Source organism: Amblyraja radiata, chromosome 9 (assembly GCF_010909765.2).
Source record: "Amblyraja radiata isolate CabotCenter1 chromosome 9, sAmbRad1.1.pri, whole genome shotgun sequence".
Classification (NCBI taxonomy): domain Eukaryota; kingdom Metazoa; phylum Chordata; class Chondrichthyes; order Rajiformes; family Rajidae; genus Amblyraja; species Amblyraja radiata.
In genome coordinates this window covers 29,375,397-29,401,277 of record NC_045964.1, presented here as the reverse complement: position 1 = coordinate 29,401,277, position 25,881 = coordinate 29,375,397, and the positions used below count along the sequence as shown (strand labels likewise).

At 42.9% G+C, this 25,881-nt stretch overlaps 1 protein-coding gene across 1 annotated transcript in view; it reads right to left on the bottom strand.

The window, feature by feature from the left end:
- Positions 1-25,881, bottom strand: part of LOC116976912 — a 73,202-nt gene that overhangs the window by 27,508 nt on the left and 19,813 nt on the right. The window contains exon 8 of the mRNA XM_033026970.1: positions 3,580-3,749. Within this exon, the coding sequence (XP_032882861.1) occupies positions 3,580-3,749 (170 nt within the window). The remainder of the gene's footprint in view (positions 1-3,579; positions 3,750-25,881) is intronic.

Below are 25,881 nucleotides of genomic sequence, written 5' to 3'. Positions count from 1 at the left end.
TTATACGTGAAATAAGTTACCTGGACTACGGAAGGCGAGGACATGTAATGAAGGGGTTTACAAACATTACATTGGTGACATACAGAGAGATAGTAACAGGCACATGCTTATTGCCCGCACTCCATCCAGTTTCTGAGGGATTGCGCAATCAGAGGGGAGGCTCAGCTTGTCGCTGCCTCACCTCTCGTCTCTCCCTGTATTTGCAACGGAGCTCTGCAAATTTGGCGATTTTGACTATAAAAATTGATTGGATTCATAGAGAAATTACATTTATAACACAGCTCAGTGGAGAAATCTTTATATTTATTTTATTTTATTATTTTTCTTTACTTTTCGTAACAGCTATTTTCATTGGAGTATGACAGGTGATGCTCTGCCTCCCCTTACCGCACGTCCCTGGCACCCCACTAGTCACTGCCTGCCATTCTGAAAGGGACCCGTTAATCCCTACTCTTTGTTTCCTGTCTGCCAACCAATTTTCTATCCATGTCAGCACTCTACCCCCAATACCATGTGCCCTAATTTTGCCCACTAATCTCCTATGTGGGACCTTATCAAATGCTTTCTGAAAGTCCAGGTACACTACATCCACTGGCCTTCTCTTGTCCATTTTCCTAGTTACATCCTCAAAAAATTCCAGAAGATTAGTCAAGCATGATTTCCCCTTCGTAAATCCATGCTGACTCCGATCTTGTTACTGCTATCCAAATATGCTGCTATTTTATCTTTTATGATTGACTCCAGCATCTTCCCCACCACCGATGTCAGGCTAACTGGTCTATAATTCACTGTTTTCTCTCACCCGCCTTTCTTAAAAAGTGGGATAACATTAGCTACCCTCCAATCCACAGGAATTGACCCTGAATCTGTAGAACATTGAAAAATGTTCACCAAAGCATCCACGATTTCTAGAGCCACCTCCTTAAGTACCCTGGGATGCAGTCCATCAGGCCCTGGGGATTTATCAGCCTTCAGTCCCATCAGTCTACACAACACCATTTCCTGCCTAATGTGGATTTCCTTCAGTTCCTCCGTCACCCCAGATCCTCTGGCTAGTACATCAGGAAGATTGTTTGTGTCCTCCTTAGTGAAGACAGATCCAAAGTACCTGTTAAACGCTTCTGCCATTTACTTGTTCCCCATAATAAATTCACCCTTTTCAGTCTCATACTTTATGATAATTTCAACAACTACAAGTAATAATTGCCATATCACCTTCAGAAATATTCCTGATATTAAATAGTTTGCACGTTCTTGTAAATCTATGTGGAGATTTAAACTAATATGACTAATTTACTATTTTTTCATCCAGTGATGATTAAATTTAAGTACATACAAGGCTTCACACTGACAGACCTTTGGAACACACATAGTTGTTTCATTAGGGTCGATGACCTGAGAGTTAGTTTAGATGAGCACTGATCAGCGTACAACAACCTCTGAATTTGACTCAATAGTTGTTAAGGTTAACTTGAGAACTGATACCTGCCCTTAATGAAGTTTTCATCGACATCCTAAAATCTCCAGAAATGACTACGAGATGAGAATAAAAATGGTGTCCTTTTGTTTATTATTTTAGAATTGATGTATATAAGGGATATGAGTCAAAGCAGACTACGGTCAAAACTTGGTTTTCTTGTTCCGTAGCAAGAAAATCAAGAAACTATGGCTTTCTTGCCTGTCTTGGGTGAATTGGGGCAAAGGGCTGTCCATGCTGCATGACTCTGTAATTCTATAACTTCAATGCTGCTTTATTTGTCTCGTGTGCAAATGCACAGTGACATTATTTTTACACCTGCAGGAGCCGCCATGTTTTGACACAATTTCCAAAGTCCAGTCCGCCTGTGCGCTCAGTCCACCAGAGCAAATCCTGATCCAGCCCACTAACTGACATCCCTCTCCATGCCCGGTCATTTGTGTCCTGGGGGGAACCTCCTGCAGCCAACCCTGAAGGCGCAGCAGATCATAGAATGCTACCTTGGAACGAGGTTGGTTCAACCTCCTACCGGCCCTTGCTCCTTGCGTCTCACATCTCCAACGGCTCCCTCCTAACTTCTTTTCATGAAAAGTTGCTTGGCCGGCTATACTTTTCATTCTGTTTTGTACACCAGTGACTCATAGAGAGATCATGGAAAATAATATTAGAAAATGATGCATTTTGTCGTTCATTGCATTAGTGAACTTGATAGGTTTCATTTCGAGGTTACATCAGCACGAGTGACCAACAACAGGCTGCCGTATGAGGAACAGTGAAGGCAAAATACAGATTAACGCCTAGAAATTACGGTTGACTATGTTAATGATTGAACACTCAGTTTTAACAGCTGCATTAATCCATTTAAAATAAACCATGGTATTTTGCTTATGCGGTGTACTTTAAGCAGTCATCTGCTAATAACACCAGCATTAATCTCTTGTTTTAAAACCCCTTCAAGCCTGTAATAATGTTCTCAAATCAATCGTGGAGCTATACTGCAGCAGCAATGCCGATAACACCCTGGTGTCTCTCAGTTGAGCCACGTCTTCACGCATCCAGTTAAGAAACAAGGCTTTCGTACATATTTTATATATTATTATAAACACAATTATAGAAATAATACATTTCACATCTTTATTCTTAGCAGGAGCTCAAACATTGATGCCACTGAAAGAACCATCTTACTGCACAATCTTTCCTTTGCTTTCAGGAATATGTTTCTGTCAGGTATCTGTTTAGTTTAGTTTAGAGATAAAACATGGAAACAAGCACTTTGGCCCACCAAGTCCGCACCGACCTGCAATTGTCCTATACACCAACACTATTCTACACACTTGGAACGATTTACAAATTTTCTCACTGAAGCCAATTAACCTACAAATCTGTATGTCTTTGGCATATGAGGGGAAACCAGAGCACCCGGAGAAAACCCATGTGGTCACAGAGAGAACATACAAACATTGTACATTCAGCATCTGTAGTCCGGGTCGAACCCGGGACTTTTGTGCTTAATGGGAGCAACTGCGCCACCGAGCTGCCATAAATCTATATTCTCTGTGTTGTATTTATTAGTTTGGTTTCAGCAAACACCTTTTCAGTAGTTATTCAATGGGTAGGATCTCATTGGTTGACACAAATGGCTGGAGTAACTCAATGGGTCAGGTAGCATCTCTGTAGAACATGGAGAGGTGACGTTTCGGGTCGAGACCCTCAGACTGTAAGGGGGATGGGGGAGAGAAAGCTGGAAGAGAACAGAGGCAGGACAAAGCCTGGCAGGTAATAGGTGGAAACAGGCAAAGGAAGCTTTGATCGGCAGATGGTTGGAACAAAGGCCAGAGATGAAAGAAGGTGTGAGACAGGATTGAAAAGTTGTGAATTGTGAAGGGATGTAGAAGGGGGAGGAGAGAAATAATTGTTACTTCAGCATTTTGTGTAAACTAGCTTCTGCAGTTCCTTGTTTATACATTCGTTGATGAATCGTTTAGCCTCAGTGAACCAGATCCGAATGCACTGACAAAACCATTTTGTAATGAGGTGATGCACCAACACTAAATGCAGCATAACCCATTTTCCAATAATGAATGCAGATCATAGAATGCTACCTTGGAACGTGGTTGGTTCTTTTCTGATTGAAGGCACTCTTGGGTTCCAAACACCCGGCTTTGTGATATTTGTTCAATGGATTTATTGACAGGTGACCAGTGAGGCGAGACTCTGTAGTTGAATCAATGATGTGATCATTTTGCTCTGGATTTTGCTTCTTGGATCTTAACTGCAAAAAGAAAGATATGAAACCGATTGTGTCAAACTGATAAATCACAATATCAGCAGTGATATTCATTCAAATCAAACATGGGACAGCACAGTGGTTCAGTGGTAGAGTTGCTGCCTTACAGCGCCAGAGATCTGTGTTTGATCCTGACTATGTGTGCTGTCTGTACAAAGTTTGAACATTCTCCCTGTGACTGCATGGGTTTTCCCCAAGTGCTCCGGTTTCTTCCCACACTCAAAAGGTGTACAGATTTGTAGGTTAATTGGCTTCGGTAAAAATTGTAAAATTGCCCCTAGTGGTTTACGATAGTGTTAATGTACAGGGCGATCGTTGGTCAGCGTGGAGTCGGTGGGCCAAAGGGCCTGTTTCCGCGCTGTATCACTAAAGTCATACCTCTTAATATAAAAAAGATCCCAGATTATCTTTCAGAACAAAAAAAATTGGCAAAGAGCCAAATGATATAGTAGGTCTGTTGACTACAAGCGACAACTCTTCAGTTTGATTTCTACCACTCACAAAATATGTTGATTTTTGTGTTGGAGGCTAATCTGCTAAGCTTCGAGTTAAGTTGTAAGAGTCCCTCAGGGCACTACCCAAGTTCAACTATTCTTCCTTCCCAATAATGTACAAAGTAGAGAGGTAAACTCAAGAGACTGCAGATGCTGGATCTTGGAGCAAAAGATAAACTCCTGAAAGAATTTAGCAGATTAGCAAAGGGATGGTGGACGTTTCACTTCAAGACCCTGCATCAGGACTGAGAGTGTGGAGGGAAGAAAGCCAATATAATTAAATGAGAGGGGGTGATGCGGCAGATTGCTTGGTGATATGTAGAAGCACATGGGGAGGGATATGATGAACTGATTAACCCGGTAAAGGGCCTGTCCCACTTTCACAACCTCTGCCGAGTTTGCCCTTGACTCATACTCGCAGCATGGTCGTCACGAGGTCATAGGAGGTCGTAGGTAGGTCGTGATGCTAGTCGTAGGTACTCGTGGCATCAAGTAGGTCAGGGCGTTTTTCTAGCCTGATGAAAAATGGCGACGAGTAAAAAAGGTTGTGAATTAGGTCGTGAACATGGGACAGGCCCTTAAGGGAGAGGGAGAGTGTTGATACTGAAGTTGGTACGTGATAGATGAAAACAACAAAAGAGAAAAATAAAATTTTAGGCAGATGGATACAGGTGGAGGAAGGAAGAGGGAAGGATAGAGGGCAGAGGCTGATAAATTGAACCAGATAAGTGAGGAATGATGGTCAGATGCAACCAGGTGGGGAGGGGATCGGAAGGGTAGGCTAAGGAAGAAGAAACCGAGATAGACATGCATGTGGGTGATGGGCAGATGAGGGGAGGGTGATTAGTTTGTTACAAGGGCAAGGGGTGGGGAGGGCAAAGAGCAAAAGGTGAACAAAGGGATAGAAGCCCTTGAGTGGCCTGGTGTAAGTGGGAAAATGTTCATCTCCACTAGCCTGAGCCGCATACACCAAGTTCTGCACATGAGCCAGTCACACAAGTATCTTGTTATGGCCATCTCCAACAGGAAAATAAAAGACACAAAGTGATGGAGTAACTTAGCGGGTCAGGCAGTACTTCTGGAGAACATGGATAGGTGCCGTTTTGGGCTGGGAGGGTTTCTTGTCATATTCCCTTGACATTAAAGGATGGAACAGTGGAGCAGCTGGTAGAGCTGCTGCCTCAAAGTGCCAGAGAACCTCATTCAATCCTGACCTCGGGTGCTGACTGTATGGAGTTTGCACGTTCTTCCCATTATTGCATGGGTTTCCTACCACATCCGAAAGATGCACGGGTTTGTAGATTAATTTCCCTCTGTTAATTGCCCCTGGTGTTCAGGGAGTGTATGAGAAAGTTGGATAGCATAGAACAAGTGGATCGATGGTTGTCACGGATCGAAGGACGTATTTCCATGCTCTCTCTCTAAACTAATGAAATTAAAGGGTGTCACTATAGTTGCATCACCCCCCCCCCCCCCCCATCAACAGGCTGGGCTAATGATGAGTCACCTTTGTAAAGCCGTGCTGGACCAGCTATATAGTGCTCACAAACCTACAAATTACAAAGCTTAATAAACTGTGGCAAGTGATAAAACTGTTCCACCAACCGAGAAGTCGGCAATGTGATGGAGGACACTCCGCTTGCCCGCATGAGCGCACCTTAGAAATTCCCAACAAGCTCAATACTAGACACAAAAAGCTGGAGTAACTCAGCGGGACAGGCAGCATCTCTGGAGAGAACGAATGGGTGAAGTTTCGGGTCGAGACCCTTCTTCAGAGGTCTGAAAAAGGGTCGACCTGAAACTTTACCCATTCCTTCTCTCCAGAGATACTGCCTGAGCCGCTGAGTTAATCCAGTTTTTTGTGTCTATCTTCGGTTTAACCAGCATCTACAGTTCCTTCCTACACAACGCTGAATACTATCCAGAACAAATCACTTCACTTTCTTGCCACCTCTTCTACCATCCTCAACAATCACTCCCACCATCACTGGCAAAGCATGACAATAAGAATGTCATCTGTAACAGACATCAGAACAATTCACTAATGTTTCTTCATCGGCACATCTGAAGCATGCAACTTATATCACCCAGAAGGTGGCAGTAGGTAAGCAAAAGCACCTACACTTGCACACTGCCCACCAACTGACTTGGAAAACCAGCACTATCCCATACCTGGTAAAAATCCTGGGCTAGGGTGTAAGTAGATTACAAGCATCACATGGCGTGCAGTGGTTCCCAGAAATATATAATCACCAACTTTAGGATAACCATGGATGGATGATAAAGCCTTGCTTTACCACTGACCGATCCCTTGTATAAACTATTACCAAAGTAAAGGAATCTAAAGGAAGTACAAACCAGAAATATTTATGTTGCCCTGCGTTTAAGGGTATTCAATGAGATTACATAATAAACAAACGGATAAATACAGTAAGCAATGTTTCTTTCAATTTTGATGCAATTGTTTTGGCAGCAAGTCTGACTATTCACCTCTAATAGTTTTCGAAATAGTCATTAATCTCAGTACAGGAATTTGATTTGATTGATTTGGAAGTCACTCCAAAGTCACAACAGCTAAAGGATGAACTCTTTCACAGAAATGCATTTAGTTTAATACCAATGTAACAGAGGCTAAGCTGAAGCCAGCCCTAAATCCTGAAAGAAACAAAATCCAACATAATCCTCTCATTTAATTCTGAACAGTGGCAGATTGCCAATATTACATGTAACTATTAGGGGAGGAAGTACATATTCTGTTTTTTCCTTAAAATGACTGAACGCCCGAAGTAAGGCTCGATATGTTAATTCTGGCCATATATTCCTTACAATATAATACAGTGCTGTGTTCACATTCAGTCCTGAAATAATAAATTACTGCAAGTCCACGCAGACCTACTAATTAATTAATTCATGACACGAAAAGCTACCTTTACAAACTGACAAACCTGCAAAAGACAAGAGCATTATTTTTTGTTAAATAGCCATCGGTGTTTCTGTTCGAGCTTCACATTTAAAATGGATATTTGGTACCACGTGCAAACACTTTTGCAACCACGTCAAATCATCAGTTTTTGCTTTATTAGTAAAAAAATAAATATGTATAAGGGAAAGAGTAAAAGAACGTATAACGCACTTTCAACACTACTCTCAGGACTAACAAAATGTGGGTGTATTACAATTAAATTTAGAAATTTGAAAAACAATACACTTAGTGTTCAAATACAAATAAAAGAATGAGTTTGCTTTCATAAAAAATATTCTAATTATACTACAACGTTATTCCTATAGAACACGGCAGGACTTGACCCATATCAATGCCCCACATAGAACAGTGGGTGGAATGTGTTTAATCTGTATTTTATGATGTGTATTGAGAAATGTCATGAAAACATGAAAGCTCTCAGCTCTTCCTCAACAAAGAAGATAAGACCTTTGTTCCTGATGCAACACACCACTATCCATGTTCTCCATGGATGCTGCCTGACCCTGTTGAGTTACTCCAGCACTTTGTGTTTTTTTTTGTAAAAAAAACATCTGTAGATTCTTGTCTCTACAAAAAACCTTAACATTTTGGGAGCCTTTGGTTTCATTTTTCCTTTAATGGGCAGTGAGGTTAAATCTATAAATTAGGTTTCCATAGGTCTTCCAATGAACTGTTTCTATTGAAGATTGTGCCAGATTTTATTTTTCCAAAGTGGGAGTAAAACCGCTGCCTTTCACAAGTCTTAATTCTCCACTTCTTACACAATAAAAAATTTAGAAAGAAAACACCATCATCAATCAAAAAATACATTTTTTGTGCTTGTGCTGGTGAAGCGGAGTATAAATTCTAATACAGCAATTACGGTGTTTACACCACAAAGTATTAGAGGGATTTAGTTCTCATCACATGAGGTATTGAACATGTAAACAGTTCTGAAGACAAGGTATTTTAAAACTTTTAATTTAACTGATTCTCTGGGGTCAAGGAAAGAGCCTTCACATCGCGGCTCTGTTTCCACCAATCTTTCCGCCACTACCCACAAGAAGCGCAAGACGCCATTGTATACAGATGCTGAGAAGTATGTTAAGGTCTGGCTGAACAATTTCTAATCTTGTGACATGGATTCGATAATAAGAACTGATTCTCTAAATTAAATGACATTTATATTGAAACAAAATGTACAATGCCAGGTTCACCTCTTATTATCCTCTTATTATGCATGTTCTTAGAAATATAACTGTGATATTGCATATTTTCTTAGCAGATGCCCAACCAAGATGTAATTTCTGGCTCAGCAGCAGAAACCTATTTTGACATAGATAGGGTAGACTTGGAATAGATAGGGTAGACAATCAGAACCTTTTTCTCCAGGGTGGAATTGTCCAAAACTAGGGGGCATAGTTAGGTGAGAAGGATAAATTTTAATGGAGATGTGCGGGATAAGGTTTTTTTTTTTAGCGAGAGTGGTGTGGGCCAGGAATGCATTGCCAAGGGTGGTGGTGAAGGCAGATACAATAGTGGTGTTTAAGAGGCCTTTAGACAGGCACATGGAAGTGCAGGGAATAGAGGGATATGGATTATGTACTGGCAGATTAGATCAGTTTAACCTGGCATCATGTATGGCACAAACATTGTGGGCCATAGGGCCTGTTCCTGCACTGTACTGCTCTACATTGTGTGTTCCATTCTCCTCTTTACTGTCCAACTTGATTCTGCCTTCGCTACCAGCACAATGACACACACTGAGCTGGTGGTTGCATTGTCACATGTACCTAGGTACAGTGAAATTATTTTTTTGCATTCATTTCAGTGTAAACAATCTTGCTATACATAGGCACAATCATACTTAAGTACAAAAGTGTAAGAACAGTAGATTACACTGAGACAATATACAAGAGTCGCCATGTTTCCAGTTCACCACCAAGCTCAGTAGCTGAGTAACATGTACCATGTAGAGGGGCTGAATCTAAACTCATCTTTAAAAAGATCCCAAGAGAAACGTCCAGACAATATTTTATTTTAATTTTATTTTACCTAAATGTTTTTAATTAATTGAGGTTAAAGTATTTGAATGATTTATTATCAGTTATTTGGCCATTTGTACCATTTTAAATGCCTCCAGTTAGATCAAGTCATGAGTGTTTCTCAGGCAACAGTCCAGATTTAGGATGATATCTCAGACCCTTGTCTGAAATGTGAGTTCATTGGTTGGTTTCTCTGCCATTCTTGTTGTCTTTTCCCAATGTTTTTTTCTCTATAATGCGTTTAAAGTATGTAAATTCCCATTCATTTCTGAGCCTCAAATTTTAGGCTATTTGCAAACTCGCAACTACATCTACCATAAGAATGGTGAACTGACAGAGGGTTAGAATCATAGAGAGAAACAGCACGGAACCAGGCTCTTTGTCCCAACTCGTCCATGCTGACCAAGATGCACCTTCTAACCTAGTCCCATTTCACCCCGTTTGGCCCAGATGCCTCTATTAATGGATTAAGTAATGGGAATTGTACTGGCAAAAACCCCTTTGCAAAGAGTCATTTTACAAAGGTTAGAGATGCTGCACAGGTTGCAATATACATAAACAATGTTACAGTTGAAGTTATTTGTTGGAAAGGAGGAAAATCACAGGCCCACCCCCCCCCCCCCCCCCCCCCCCCCGACCATTACTGTTGGGCATCTTTAATAATTGCTTATAACCTGTGGCATAAACAGCAATATTTGTGCAGATAATGGACAGGTTTATTTGTTATAGTCTCTCAAATGTGCAAGAGCTTGGCAGAGTCTGCCAAACCTCAGTGCCTGCACATCCATACAGTCTGTCAGGAAGCGACTTTCATCCCTGTACTTAGGGTCTCAGAGGCGCCACTGTGCTACCAGTCCTCTGCTAAAAAGAAATTTGCTTTGAATGCACAGACACATAACAAATAAGATTTTAAAGGGAATCAATTTAAGTAATTTAATTAGGATGCTCTGGTGCTTTATCTGCTGCAAAATCTGTTCTCTTTTGCTGCAGCCTGGTTACCTTTCCTGCTGCTCTCTAATATCCTATTTCATCAATAGATGTACAGCCATTTAAACTTTCACATCACTTTCCCATCATGGAAATGGAGACCAAGTCATTATGGAGCGTGTAATAAAAAGAACTGCAGATGCTGGTTTGTACTAACGCTAGACACAAAGTGCTGGAGTGACTCAGCGGGACAGTGGAGTAGCAGCAGAGCTACTGCCTTACAGCGCCCGAGACCCGAGTTTGATCCTGACTATGGGTGCTTGTCTGTGCGGAGTTTGTACGTCCTCCCCGTGACCTGCGAGGGTTTTCTCTGAGATCTTCGGTTCCTCCCACACTCCAAAGACGTACAGGTTTGCAGGTTAATTGGCTTGGTATACATGTAAAATTGGCCCTAGTGTGTGTAAGATAGTGTTAGTGTGTGGGGATCGCTGGTCGGTGTAGACATGGTGGGCCAAAGGGCCTGTTTCCCTGCTTTATCTCTAAACTAAACTGGTCAAGCAGTATCTCTGGAGAAAAAGGATAGGCAATGTTTTGGGTTAGGACCCCTCATCTGACCTTCCTCGTGTCAGAGGAATCCTAAATGTCACCTATCCATTTTCTCCAGAGATGCTGCCTGTCCCGCCGAGTTACTCCAGCACTTTGTGTCTATCGTCAATATGGACCATCTCTATTCAGCACTTTTAAGTTCAGCTGAAGATTCCTGAAGCAAACAACTTTTAAATGACAATTATTTACATATATATTGGATGGAAAACAGGTGGTGGATTGGTATATTAACATCTAACGCTGTTTTAGCCATGATCCAAATTGCCCAATTGAGTTTGGACTGGGCATTTTCAATCACCTTTGTGACGTGAGAGGCATTGTGGGGATTTCTCACGCCATTAAATTTCACAACATTAGTTATTTTATCTGCTGCATTTCAACAAAAAGCTACAAGTTAATTTTCATTTTTAAGAAGCCAATTTACAGAATTTAATTCCCAGCCTGACAGAATCCCCCCGCCAGCCCATGCGTCATTTCCAATAGTTAACTTATGGTGGCAAAACTGTCTCCATCCAAACTTGGCCATTAACATTTCACTATCGACTGCATTAAAGTAGTCCTATGTTTCGTGGCCAGCGATCACTTGTCAGAGAGATTTGATGTGCACCAGAGCTATGTTAGATGCCATCTCTCACAGCAAAGTATGCTGGCTAAAATAACATAACTGTCCTGTTTCATGCTTTCCAGTTGATAAGTCCGTTCATACAGAAAAAGTTATTTCAGTTGTCAAGAATTGCAAAAAAAATAACCGCTTTAAATTTTATAAAGTTTCTTGAACTTGGTTGTGTCTTGCACATTGACAATGAGATGAGCTCCATTGAAATATCAATAGTCCAGTCTGCTCTTGGTGTACTGGAGCTGTTCCTGCAAACCAACATCCCTCCCCTTGCCTGGCCATCTCTGTGTCCCAGGGCGCCTCCTGCACACTACCTTTAAGGCGCTGGAGGTATTATCCCGATTCACCCTCCTACCGGCCCACGCTCCTCACATCCGATGCCTCCAGCTCCCTCTTGGTTACGTCATTGGACGAGTTTTTGTTCGGGTTACCAGTCTTGCCAACCGATGATCATTCGGTCAGGTTCACAATCACACCAACCGACGTGCCTTAGTTGGGTTCCTGGTCCCTCCGATCGACGAACCTTCGGAAGGATTCCCACTCCCATTGACCACCGAGTCTTCAGACGAGGTCCCGCCTACCGACCAACCTTCCAAGGGGGCACCGCGGCTGTGGCACCTCAGAAAAGCCTCCACCACGAGGCACAAGCCTAATTTATTCAAATTTTCTATTATGTATTATATTTAACAGTAGATAGAACAGAAAGTGCACAAAATGATTTGCTCTTTTGATAACCACAAATTTTCAAATATGCACATCCATTCAATTTGCAAGGAAGAGTGACTGGCTTTTTATATATATCTAGAGCATTGAACATAAATATTGAGCATTTTGACACAGCATCTACCTATCCCTACACTGTGCTGTTCAGTAGCTGGATACAATGACCGACAATTATCAATGAATTCATTGCTACCAACACACAGAGCAGTCCAGTTTGGTGCTGAAACCATGTTTTTACAGCTTCAAAATCTTTAAACAATCAGCAGCACTCAGTCAATCACGTGTCGAAAGTTGAGATGACGTGTGGAGGAAGGCTATGTGATGGGCAAAAGTCCATCTTTCCATCATCTGCAGCATGTAAACCTAAAATGTTTGGAAGGCGAGGTGAGCCGCAAGAGGATTTTGATGCAATAATCTCATATTCAGCATTGCTAATGGCCTCACAAAACTCAGCTCATGCTCAATGCCCCCCCCCCCCCCCCTTATATGGCACCTATACTCACCCATTCTGCACAACATTGAATGATACATATCCACCATTGTAGCAGGGCACAGCGGTAACAGCAGCAAAGAACACCAGATGTACTTGCTGGTCCAGACGCAATGGAATTGTCTATCATTACGATACGATATGATGCAACTTTATTTATCCCTGAGGGAAATTGGTCTGCCACCAGCCAAAAGATACACTACAAGGCATTGAAAGTGTCATGTGCATTGTCACAATAATGAAATTGAAGTGACTAATTGATGCCCAGCACATATGTAATATTGCACAAACATGAAATTAAATTATTGAGTGGAAAAGCCCAGGATGAGGGATGTGCAAAGATAGGGGGGGGGGGGGAGGGGAAAGAGTCAGTCTACCCCACGACAGAAGAGGGAGGAGATGTACAGTTTGATAGCCACAGGAAAAGTGGATCTCCTGTGGTATTAAGTGCTGCACCTTGGTGGGACCAGTCTGTTGCTGAAGTTACTCCTCAGGTTGACCAGTGTGTTATGGAGGGGGTGAGATGTATTGTCCAAGATGCTCCGTAGTTTGAGGAGCATCCTCCATTCCGAAACCACATCCAATTAATCCAACTCCACTCCCAAGTCAAAGCCAGTCTTGTTGATTCTGTTGGCATCCGTCGCCTTCGCCCTGCTACCCCAGCATGCGACAGCGTAGAAGATGATGACCACCACCAGGCGGCCACAGTGGGCAGCGGTAGAGTTGCTGCCTTTCAGCACTTGCACTGCCAGAGACTAGGGTTCGATCCCGACTACGGGAGCTATCTGTACAGAGTTTGTACGTTTTCACCATGATCGCGTGGGTTTTCTCCGAGATCTTCGGTTTCCTCCCACACTCCAATGATTTATAGGTATGTATGTTAATTGGCTTGGTGTATGTGTAAATTGGCCCTAGTGTGTGTAGGATAGTGTTAATGTGTGGAGATTGCTGGTCGGTGCGGACTCAGTGGGCCGAAGGGCCTGCTTCCGCTCTGTATCTCTAAACTAAACACCGATTGATAAAACAACTGCAGCATCTTACTGCAGACGTTGAAAGAGCGGAGCACCCACAGAAAGTAAAGGTGGCTCTGTCCCTACTTGTACAATGCCTCAGCGTTCTTGGACCAGTCCAATTTACTGTCCAGGCAAACTCCAAGGTACTTGTACTCCTGGGTAACCTGCACATCCACACCCTTGATGGAGACAGGGGCCAGGGTGCACTACAGTGGCTCTCATCGTCAAATTCAAGTCAGCGGCCGTCTTAAACCAGTGAACACAAAACAGCATTTTCATATCGAGACCTTATTGTGTCCCACCTCGCTCACAACCCAAGAGGAACGCTGAAGTAAATCTGCGATGGCAGAGCTAGGTACTGGAGACCATATGACACATGACCTATTCCTACTATCTTTTACTATCATTGACTCCTGCGCTGCAAAAGTCCGATTGTGGGTCCAAAAGGACATGATATACCTACAGAAATTAGCATGAACAGGCACAGGCCTTTTGGCCTACAAAGCCTGTGCCAAACATGATGTCAAGATAAACTGATCTCATCTGCCTGCACATAACCCATATCCCTCATTTCTCTGCATATTCAGAGAAATGGGTGCTAATGATTCAATTTTGGACCCAAGTAGCAATAGATCCTGCTTTTTATTATTGGAAGCAAGAAATATTTGTCCATACATAATGTGTTAGAATAACACAGAACATCACACAAACCAAGGTAGGCACAAAATGCTGGAGTAACTCAGCGGGTGAGGCAGCATCTCTGGAGAAAAGGAATGGGCGAAGTTTCAGGTCGAGACCCTTCTTCAGACCTTCGATTTAAACCAGCATCTGCAGTTCTTTCTTATCACACAAACCAACCTCCCTTCCATTGCACCATTCATACATCACACTGCCTCGGCAAGGCCACCAGCATAATGAAGGGCAAATATCACCCCGATCACTCCCTCTTCTCCCCTCTCCAATCAGGAAAGAGGTACAGAAGTGTGAAAACGTATACCTCCAGATTCAGGGACAGTTTCTTCCCAGTTGTTATCAGGAAAGTAAACTATTCTATCAATAACTAGAGAGCAGTCCTGAGATACTATCTACCTCATTAGAAACCCTCGGAATATATTTAATTGGACTTTTCTGGACAGTATCTTGAACTACATGTTATTCCCTTTATCATGTTTCTGTACACTGTGGATGGCTTGATTGTAATCATGTATAGTCTTTCCATTGACTGGTTAGCACACAATAAAAAAAAGCTTTTCACTGTACTTTGGTACATGTGACATTAAACTAAACTGAAAAGAAGCACAACAGGATCCCACTACTGGCCCCCAATCTTCTCATCGCCACCCCTTTCTGCTTTCCGCAAAGACCGTTCCCTCCACAACTTCCTGGTCAACTCGTCCCTTCCCACCCAAATCACTCCCTCCCCGGGTACTTTCCCCTGCAAAGGCAGGAGATGCAACATCTGTCTCTTTACCTCCCCCCTCGACTCCATCCAAGGACCCCGACAGTCTTTTCAGGTGAGACAGAGGATCACTTGCACCTCCTCCAACCTCATCCACTGTTTCCGCTGTCCTAGGTGTCAACTCCGATACATTGGCGACCAAGCGCAGGCTTGGCGATCGTTTCACTGAACACCTCCGCTCAGTCCGCCTTAACCTACCTGATCTCCCGGTTGCTCAGCACTTTAACTCCCCCTCCCATTCCCAATCTGACCTTTCTGTCCTGGGCCTCCTCCATTGTCAGAGTGAGGCCCAGCGCAAATTGAAGGAATAGCACCTCATATTTCGCTAGGGTAGTTTACACCCCAGCTGTATGAACATTGACTTCTCCAACTTCAAATAGCCCTTGCTCTCTCTATCCCCTCCCCCCTCCCAGTTCTCCCACCGCTTACTGTCTCCGACAACATTCTATCTCCGTCCCGCCCACTCCTCTGACATCAGTCTGAAGAAGGGTCTCGACCCGAAACGCCACCTATTCCTTCTCTCCAGAGATGCTGCCTGTCCCGCTGAGTTACTCCAGTATTTTGTGTCTACCTTTGACAAGAAGCACTGACAGTATGCTAGCATTGAAGTCAATTTCATACATTTTAGTGGCAGCTGATCTGTAACACCTGAGCATCCAAGCTCCAAACACAGAACCTTAGAATAAATGCAATTGAATATTTTTTTTAGAATTAGAAAAAAAAAAATTTGCAAATTTGCGCAATGTTCTGACTTGCTTCTTAGATCATGTCTAGATGTTTTATCCAGCACAGGATGTTTTAATCAGGGTAATGCTTTTGAAATAATATTAACAAGAACAGATGCTAGATGTCTGTCTTGCATTTGAGGCCATTAGCTGAAGTACACAATAATAATAGGCCCGCTGTATCATCAATATACTACATTTAATTTTCCATCTATTTAACTAAGTTTTAGCACAAATCATTTTTCTGTACTTAACAAGATTTTAAGTGGAAACAGCAAAGCCAAATATTGCCCTTAACAGTTATTTTACCTTTAATTGCTCTGTTTGCCTGCCTACTGATTTAAAGATAGGGGCAATTTCCAAGAAGACATTTCTATAACAACCATATAAAACCACCGTGCCATCTATCAAAAAAAACATTTACTGTTTGTCGGTCTGCTTTTTACGTGTCGTGTACATGATCATTTCTATATTTTGTTCTTTTTTGCATCTTTCCTGACCACTTCCTCTCACGCCTATTTAGTTATTTGATCAAGCTTACTTTCAGAATTTTTAAAAACTATTTGAACGCATGCACATCATCTCCAAAGTTCCTCCTCTCACCTGTTCGCAAGTAGCAGAGATTAGTTTACTTTAGTTTAGTTACAGCAAAGAAACAGACCCTTCAGCCCACCAAGTCCACATGGACCATCGATCACTCGTTCACATTAGTTCTATGTTAAACCACTTTCTCATCCACTCTCTAGACACTAGGGGTAATTTACAGAGGTCAATTAACCTGCAAGCCCGCATGTCTTTGGGGTGTGAGAACAAACTCAGAGAACCCACTTGGTCACAGGGGGAACGTGCAAATTCCACATAGCCAGCACCCAAGATTGGTATTGAACCAGGGTCTCTAGTGCTGTGAGGCAGCAGCTCTACCAGCTGTGCCACTGTGCTGTCCCAAAGCAATGGAAAAATATGGGTAACGGTTGAAAGAAACAACAAAATTTATTGAAAAAAATATGAAATAAACAAATTAAAGTGATGTGTCACTGTGTCTCGAATCTTTTTTTTGGGAGGGGGAGGGGGTGTGGGGGGGGGGGGTTTGCATCAAGTCTAAGGTATGGTTGTGGCAAGCAATACTTGATCCATGCCACTGCCCACCATGGTTCTGATTGCTAGTGTAGGCGCAGAGAATACTTCTTCCCCCATGTTGGTCTTGGTCTCTATTTTCCAAATAGTGACAGGCCTGGATAGAGTAGATATGGAGAAGATGTTTCCACTAGTGGGAGAGTCATACCCTCAGAATAAAAGGGTGTACCTTTAGAGAGGAGATGAGGAGGAATTTCTTTAGTTAGAGGGTAGTGAATCTTTGGAATCCATTGCTACAGATGGCTGTGGAGGCCAAGTCAATAAAGATTTTTATGGCGGAGATTGATAGATTCTTGATTTGTAAGGATGTCTGGGGTTATGAGGAGAAGGCAGGAGAATGGGGTTGCAAGGAAAATATAGATTAGCCATGATCGAATGACGGAGTAGAGGATGGGGCAAATGGCCTAATTCTATTCCTGTACCTTATGAATTTATGAACTTTCAATCTTATTCCATGAGGCTTGGAAATGAGCAGGGCAGGGTTAACAAAGTGTTTAACCAATGGTGCAGCAGCCATCATGGTAAGGAATCAGCTGATCCTTTCCTGCCTGACGTTTTGATTTCTGACATCTGAAGAAGGGTCTCGACCCGAAACTTCACCAATTCCTTCCACCCAGAGATGCTGCCTAACTCGTTGAGTTACTCCAGCATTTTGTGTCTATCTTCGGTGCAAACCAGATCTGCATCCTACAGCATCCTACACATTTTGAATTCCTTTCCATCCCTTGGAGAAGCATCAGTTTCTCTCAGAATTGGTGGAGAAGTAAAACCTTCCGCTATGACGATATGTGGCAACATGTTCCATTTAGTTGGTTTATTGTCACCTGTACCGAGGCACAATTAAGCTTTTTTGGTGCTAGCTGTCCAGTCAGCGGAAAGACTATACATCAACCAAGGTGGTGATTTCTGTTCTGCCCTTGTCACAAAATCCCTTCAGTGGCATTTAGCATAAGGAAATCCATTACCATCTATGCCAAGTCACAAACAGGAAAATGCACCAAGCTGATGTTTAAAGTGAAACTCGATGAAAAGCTTTCACCATGCCAACAATCAAGAAAATCACTGATGTTGTGTCCATGTTTTCACTGTTAACGACAACAGTCTGTTTTACTTTCCTTCCATTTTTATTGTGGCTACAATCATAAGTAGAGAATATATTTGGATTCTGTCACATTATAATAAAAACAAATTGAACTTTAGCAGTTCACTTCCCTGGAAACCTGATGTATTTTGAGGGGATATTTCTTTTCACGTTAAACTAGAATATTATTCAGCATCATACGTCTGTGGTACCAAGGGTCAGGAAGTCTATATTACACATTTCAATAGACAATAAACAATAGGTGCAGGAGTTGGCCATTCGGCCCTTCGAGCCAGCAACGCCATTTAATGTGATCATGGCTCATCATCCCCAATCAGTAACCCGTTCCTGCCATCTCCCCATATCCCCTGACTCCGCTATTTTTAAGAGCCTTATCTAGCTCTCTTTTGAAAGCATCCAGTGAACCGGCCTCCACCACCCTCTGAGGCAGAGAATTCCACAGACACAACTCTCTGTGAGAAAAAAAAAGGTCCTCGTCTCCGTTCTTTCCTTGGCATACGTTTCACAAAGTTCAAAGTTTCCTCTTATCCATAATTAGATCACTGGTGATTTGCTACGTGATGTTCTAGGTCTTGAAAGAAAGCCGTTAGATTACAATTTTATTGAAGGATTTTGCCAACTTTGTCCACTGTGAGATCGACATAAATAAAGAATGGAAGTTGATCTGACCTCTACGAATGTTATTTTTAAAACCTCTGATCATCCGCAAGAGATTTAACTGAAAAAATAATACAGTTAATTTCTGACCGTATCTGCTTTTTAGTCATGATTTGACCATGGAAATGAAACAACAGCATTAGCAATATTTGCATAATTAAATGTAAACAGATGGCTAATAGTATTAGAGTTCATTTTAATTCTGGGAGGGAGGGGGGTTACTGGCTTTAGGGACACGTGGAGGATTTAATTTAAGCCCGGGTTTATCAGTTCTTGGGCTTGTCAATGTGCCACAACATTTCATCCAATCACCATCTGGGAGCTATCTACTGGTGAAAATCAATTTTAACTTTAGTTTACACAAAATGTTGGAGTGACTCAGAGGGCCAGGCAGCATTTCCAGCATCTGCATTTCCGTTAACTACCCTTTAGTTTAGTTTATTGTTACATGCACTGAGGTACAGTAAAAAGCTTTTGTCGTGTGCTATCCAGTCAACGTTAAGACTATACATGATTACATCGAGCCATCCCCAGTATACAGATTAGTGCAAGATAAAGACCAGTAAAGTCCGATTAAAGATAGTCCGAGGAAATCCAGTCGGGTAAATAGTACCTCTTTAGTTGATGGTAGGATGATTCAGTTGCCTGAGGGTAGGGAAGAAACTGTCCCTGAATCTAGAGGTACACGTTTTCGCACTTCTGTACCTCTTGCCTGATGGGAGAGGGGAGAAGAGGGAGTGACTGGGGTGAGACTGATCCTTGATTATGATGGCTTGCCTTGCCGAGGCAGTGTGAAGTGTAAATTGAGTCAATGGAACGGAGGTTAGTTTGTGTGAAGGTCTGGGCTGTGCCCACAATTCTCTGCATTTTTTTTGCATTCTTGGATGGAGCTGTTCCCAAACTCTATGTGGGGCAAATTTTCCTCTACAACAGCTGTATGATCTACTGTGGGAAATAATAATAAAAGTTCACATCCACCAACAGAATCCCACTAGACACCAAACACGGTATATTCAACATTAATTATTGTCACAAATTGTAGCCACTTTAAGAATCGAGGTAATGAAATCCAATTTTTCTTAAACATCCACTTATCTTTTAAAGGAGAAAATGGATGCGTAATTAAATTAACACACCTTGAAAGAAATGTATATGTAAATCATCACAGAAAGAGAGAAGAAAGAAATCAGGTAAGTAAGATGACACTAATAATGAAGCCAATATAATTTGAATAAACTTAGAAATCTGGTCTAGTTGGAGAGTCTGGGTCACCCTGATGGATATAATTCTGCAATTTGGGTGTGTTTTAACAAAATTGTGGGTAATGGCTCTGGCATCATGGAATGGGAATGGACTGGACAGAAGCAGTATTGCAGAAATAAAATTAAGAGTGTTCTCACAGCAGAAATGTGAGACTGGAAACTCTTTCTGAGCTAAATAAACTAATACTGATACATTTTTTGTGTACTGTTTAAAGAGCAACAGAAGATAACCAAAAAGGCAATGCAGGGAGAAAAGATGAGGTACGAAGTTAAGCTAGCCAAGAATATACAGGAGGATAGTGAAAGCTTATTTAGGTATCTGAAGAGGAGAAAAATAGTTAAGACCAAAGTTGAAGACTGAAAAAGGTGAATTTATTTTGGGGAACAAGGAAATGGCAGATGAGTTGAACACGTACTTTGGATCCGTCTTCACTAAGGAGGACACAAACAATCTTCCTGATGTACTAGTGGCCAGAGGATCTGGGGTAACGGAGGAACTGAAGGAAATCCACATTAGGCAGGAAATGGTGTTGGGTAGACTGATGGGACTGAAGGCTGATAAATCCCCAGGGCCTGATGGTCTGCACCCAGGGTACTTAAGGAAGTGGCTCTTGAAATTGTGGATGCTTTGGTGATCATTTTTCAATGTTCTACAGATTCAGGGTCAGTTCCTGTGGATTGGAGGGTAGCTAATGTTATCCCACTTTTAAAGAAAGGCGGAAGAGAGAAAACAGTGAATTATAGACCAGTTAGCCTGACATCAGTAGTGGGGAAGATACTGGAGTCAATCATAAAAGATGAAATAACGGCACATTTAGATATCAGTAACAGGATCGGAGTCAGCATGGATTTACGAAGGGGAAATCATGCTCGACTAATCTTCTGGAATTTTTTGAGGATGTAACTTGGAAAATGGACAAGGGAGGTCCAGTGGATGTAGTGTACCTGGACTTTCAGAAAGCATTTGATAAGGTCCCACATAGGAGATTAGTGGGCAAATTAGGGCACATGGTATTGGGGGTAGAGTGCTGAAATGGATAGAAAATTGGTTGGCAGACAGGAAACAAAGAGTAGGGATTACCGGGTCCCTTTCAGAGTGGCAGGCAGTGACTAGTGGGGTACCACAAGGCTCGGTGCTGGGACCGCAGCTATTTACAATATACATCAATGATTTAGATGAAGTGATTCAAAGTAACATTAGCAATTTTCCAGATGACACAAAGCTGGGTAGCAATGTGAAATATGAGGAGGATGTTATGAGAATGCAGAATGACTTGGGTGAGTGGGCAGATGCATGACAGACGCAGTTTAATGTGGATAAATGTGAGGTTATCCACTTTGGTAGCATAACAGGAATACAGATTATTATCTAAATTGTGTCAAGTTGGGAAAAGGGGAAGTACAATGGAATCTGGGGTCCTTGTTCATCAGTCAATGAAAGTAAGCATGCAGGTGCAGCAGGCAGTGAAGAAAGCGAATGGCATGTTGGCCTTCATAATAAGAGTCGTCGAGTATAGGAACAAAGAGGTCCTTCTGCAGTTGTACAGGGCCCTAATGAGACCACATGTGGAGTATTGTGTGCAGTTTTGGTGTCCAAATTTGAGGAAGGACATTCTTGCTATTGAGGGAATGCAGCATAGGTTTACATGGTTAATTCCCGGGATGGCGGGACTGTCATATGCTGAGAGCTTGTATTCTCTGAAATTTAGAAGGATGAGAAGGGATCTTATTCAAACATATAAGATTATTAGGGATTTGGACATGCTAGAGGCAGGAAACATATTCCCGATGTTGGGGGAGTCCAGAACCAGGGGCCACAGTTTAACAATAAGGGGTAAGCCATTTAGAACGAAGATGAGGAAACACTTTTTCACACAGAGTTGTGAGAATTCTCTGCCTCAGAGGGCGGTGAAGGCCAGTTCTCTGGATACTTTCAAGAGAGAACTAGATAGGGCTCTTAAATATAGCGGAGTCAGGGGATATGGGGAGAAGGCAGGAACGGGGTACTGATTGGGGATGATCACCCATGATCATATTGAATGGCGGTGCTGGATTGAAGGGCCGAATGGCCTACTCCTGCACCTATTGTCTATAACAGCTGTCTCAGTCACAGCGAATGTCAGTAGTGTAAACAACATAGTACTCTGAAACACTGCTTTGAAAATATCTGCAAAAGATCAATCTTCGTCAGTGGATTATTAGCAAAGCTTTTGAACTTCCACAAAAAAAAGTCACTCAGACTTTTCTATTTTAAGGAAAGTAATAGCAAAAGCTGAAATAAAAGCTCAAATGTGGATTAGGTACATTGTAACCTGCTTAGATAATAATGCACTGAAAGGATGCCCAGGGTCATATTGATAAATTCCAGTTAGATGACTTGCATTCTGAAATAGCTGTATGCAGTTAAGTAAAGGTAAGGCCATCATGACACAACCCCAAATTTGGTTTCAGTTCATCATACGTCTATTTCTTAAAAATAAGAGAAACATTACTTTCAGTTTGTGCTCCCAAGCTTTGAATTTTGTAAGCTTTATGCAATAGATTTTTATGAAAAATTCCCAAGAATAAATGTAACTTAGCTCAACCATAATTAGTTAACTTTTTGTCATTCTTTTTATAGGGCTAGACATTGCAGCATAAGCCAGCATTCATTGCCCATCAACAATCGGCATCAAGATTGCATTGCTGCAGTCTTTCATAAGTTCATAAGTGATAGAAGCAGAATTAGGCCATTCAGCACATCAAGTTTACTCTGCCATTCAATCATGGCTGATCTTTCTTTCCCTCTCAACCCCAATTTCCTGCTTTCTCCCATAACCCTCAACACACGTACTAATCAAGAATCTATCAATCTCTGCCTTAAAAATATCCATCAACTTGGCATCTACAGACTTCTGTGACAATTAATTCCACAGATTCACTACCCTCGGACTAAAGAAAATCTTCCTCATCGCTTTCCTAAAGGTACATCCTTTTATTCTGAGGCTATGGCCTCTGGTCCTAGACTCTCCCACTAGTGGAAACATTCTCTCCACATCCACTATCTAGGCCATTCACTATTTGGTAAGTTTCAATGAGGTCCCATCTCATCCGTCTAAATTCCAGCGAGCACAGGCCTAAGTGCCGTGAATCGTTCATCATATGTTAACAGAATCATTCTTGAGATCATTCTCGGAAACCTCCTCTGGACTCTCTCCTGTGCCAGCACATCCTTCCTCAGATATGGGGCTTAGCAGCGCGTTAGTTTTTTCAACTTTTTATTTTTTTTTAGTGTGTCCTAATGTATGTTTTTGGTGTCTCTCTGTGTGTCCTGTGTGGGGGGTGGTGTGGGGGGGTTAAGGGGAAACCGCTTCGGTCCGCAGCAGCCTGAAGCCACGGTCTGCGGAGCTCCAGATGGCGCGGCGTCCGCAGCAAGGGATCCCTCGTTGGGGACCTGGGAGGAGAAGAAGCTCCGACTGCCGGCCCGCGGCCTACTTCTACCGCGGGCGCGGCGGGGACTTACCATCCGGACCGGGATCCCTCGCCGGGAACCCCTGGAGAGGAGCTCTGACAGCCGGCCCTGTGGTCAGTGGTGCTTCTGGTTGCGGCGCGGCGGGGACTTTAAATCTTCGACCGCCGGCCTGCGGCCACACCAACCTGAAGCCGCGGTCTCCAGTGGGGAAGTATCGATTCAGAACTTACCTGAACTTTATCTGGACTTACCTTGTCTGAACATCTGGACGCCCGCAGCGGCGGCTGCGAAGGGTTGAGGTCCCGGCCACGGGGAAAAATGGAGGGGGACTGGGCAAATTTTGTGCCTTCCACCACAATGATGTGGTTAACAATGTTTGTGTTAAATTTTTATTGTGTTTTTTGTGTTTTCTTTTTTCATTGTACCGCTGCTGAAAATTAATTTCACTTGCACTTCACGTGCAAGTGACGAATAAAACTGATATTAATATTGATATTAAATTGCTTGCAATACTCCAAATGCAGTTTGACCAAAGCCTTATAAAGCCGCAGCCTTCCATCCCTGTTTTTATGTTCTTGTCCTCTCAAAATAAATGCTAGCATTGGATATGTCTTTGTGGTACAAGCAGTGGCATACTGGGTGATAGGAAAGGTGTTGCAGGATTCTGGCCAAGTGGTGTTGAAGGACTTATAATAGTTGGGGACTTGGAGATGGTGGTTCTCACATATTCCTCCTGTCCTTGTCCTAGCCATGGAAAGAGCAGCTTTGGATATGGTAGTGCAGGGCAAATAGTAGATGATACACACAAGAATGGAGGGGTGAATTAGCATTGATGGTTCCAGTGCCAATTAAACAGGTGACTTTGACTTGCTTATTTGGAGCTACACCCAAGCAAACATATTTCTTCCATATAATGTCAAGCAGATAGTGGAAAAGCTTTGTACGGTTAGTACAAGCAGACTTCTGGCCAAAGATGATCATGAGGATATTTATGATGAGCTATTCGGCAATGCTAATGTTTTAGTTTAGTTTAAAGATACAGTGTGGAAATCGGCCCTTCGGCCCACAGAGTCCATGCCAACCAGTGATCACTCATACACTAGTTCTATCCTGCACACTAAGAACAATTTACAGAAGTCAATTAACCTACAAACCTGCACGTCTTTGGAATGAGGGAGGAAACCGGAGCACCCGGAAAAAAAACCCCACACGATCACAGGGAGAATGTACAAACTCCATACAGACAGCACCCATAGTCAGGATCAGGCCCGAGTCTCTGGCGCTGTAAAGGGCCTGTCCCACCAGCATGCGTTTGCATGCGTCTATCGCAACCAAATGTGGTGGCTTGAGGCGTACGGTCTCGCGGGGCCGGTCCCACTTCCAACCACGGAGGCGTATGGAGTTGTGCGGGGCTGGTCCCAACATCATACTCACCAATCAGCTGGGCAGGAGGCGGGCCGACTGAATTTGGACTTTGCACGGTGTCGGGCGGTGACGTCATCGCGCAACGGCACGCCGGGCGGTGATGTCATCGCGCAACTCCACGCGCTAAGCGTACGCCATCAAGACGCTGCATACGCCCGTCGAGGTGCTGCGTATGGCCTCAATGCGGCTGCGGGGAGACAGGCTGTTGTCGCGCGGGATTTTCGGACAGTGCAAGATTTTTGGAGCCCCGCGCGATGTCGAGACCAGCCCCGCACGACTTCATACGCCTCCGCCGATCGAAGTGGGACCGGCCACACGGGGCCGTACGCCTCAAGCGACCACGTTTGGTCGCGCTAGACGCATGCTATCGCATGCTGGTGGGACAGGCCCTTAAGGCAGCAATTGCACCAATGTGCAGCACTGTTGAGGGTCATAGGGTGGTGGCAAATACTCCTCTGGGAGATGTTCATTGCTTGTTAATGCTGTTAGTATTGCCGGCCACTGATCACTCCATTCCCAACATCAAGGCTTGCTGAACAGTCATCACCTGTTTCATTATGAGAAGAGCCACAAATGGAACTGAACTCCGTTATTGTTAGCAAGTATTCCTTCTGATCTTCTGATGCAGAGGGATCAGAGGAACCATTCTGAGGCACCTACATTTGAACACAAGTAGAACTTTGTTCCCAAAATATACCTGGGGCTAAGATAGCTGCCCTCCAACAACACAGACCTATATTTGTGTCAGATACAACTCCCCTGATCACTAATCATTTCAATTTTGCTACATCCATCTGATAATCCACTCAATCAAATTCTACCTTGTTGTTGACTTCACATCTGCAATTCAGTTTTTGCAGCATAGCAGTGATGATAACAGGAGCGATGGTCCAGTCCGAATTTATCTATCAACAGTACGCCAGATCCAAGGTCTTGCATACACCAGCTTAACACTATGGGATTTGCAGTAAGTCTTTTCCTCCTCAAACTCCGCCAATAATAGAACTCAGAGAAGTCATTTATGTA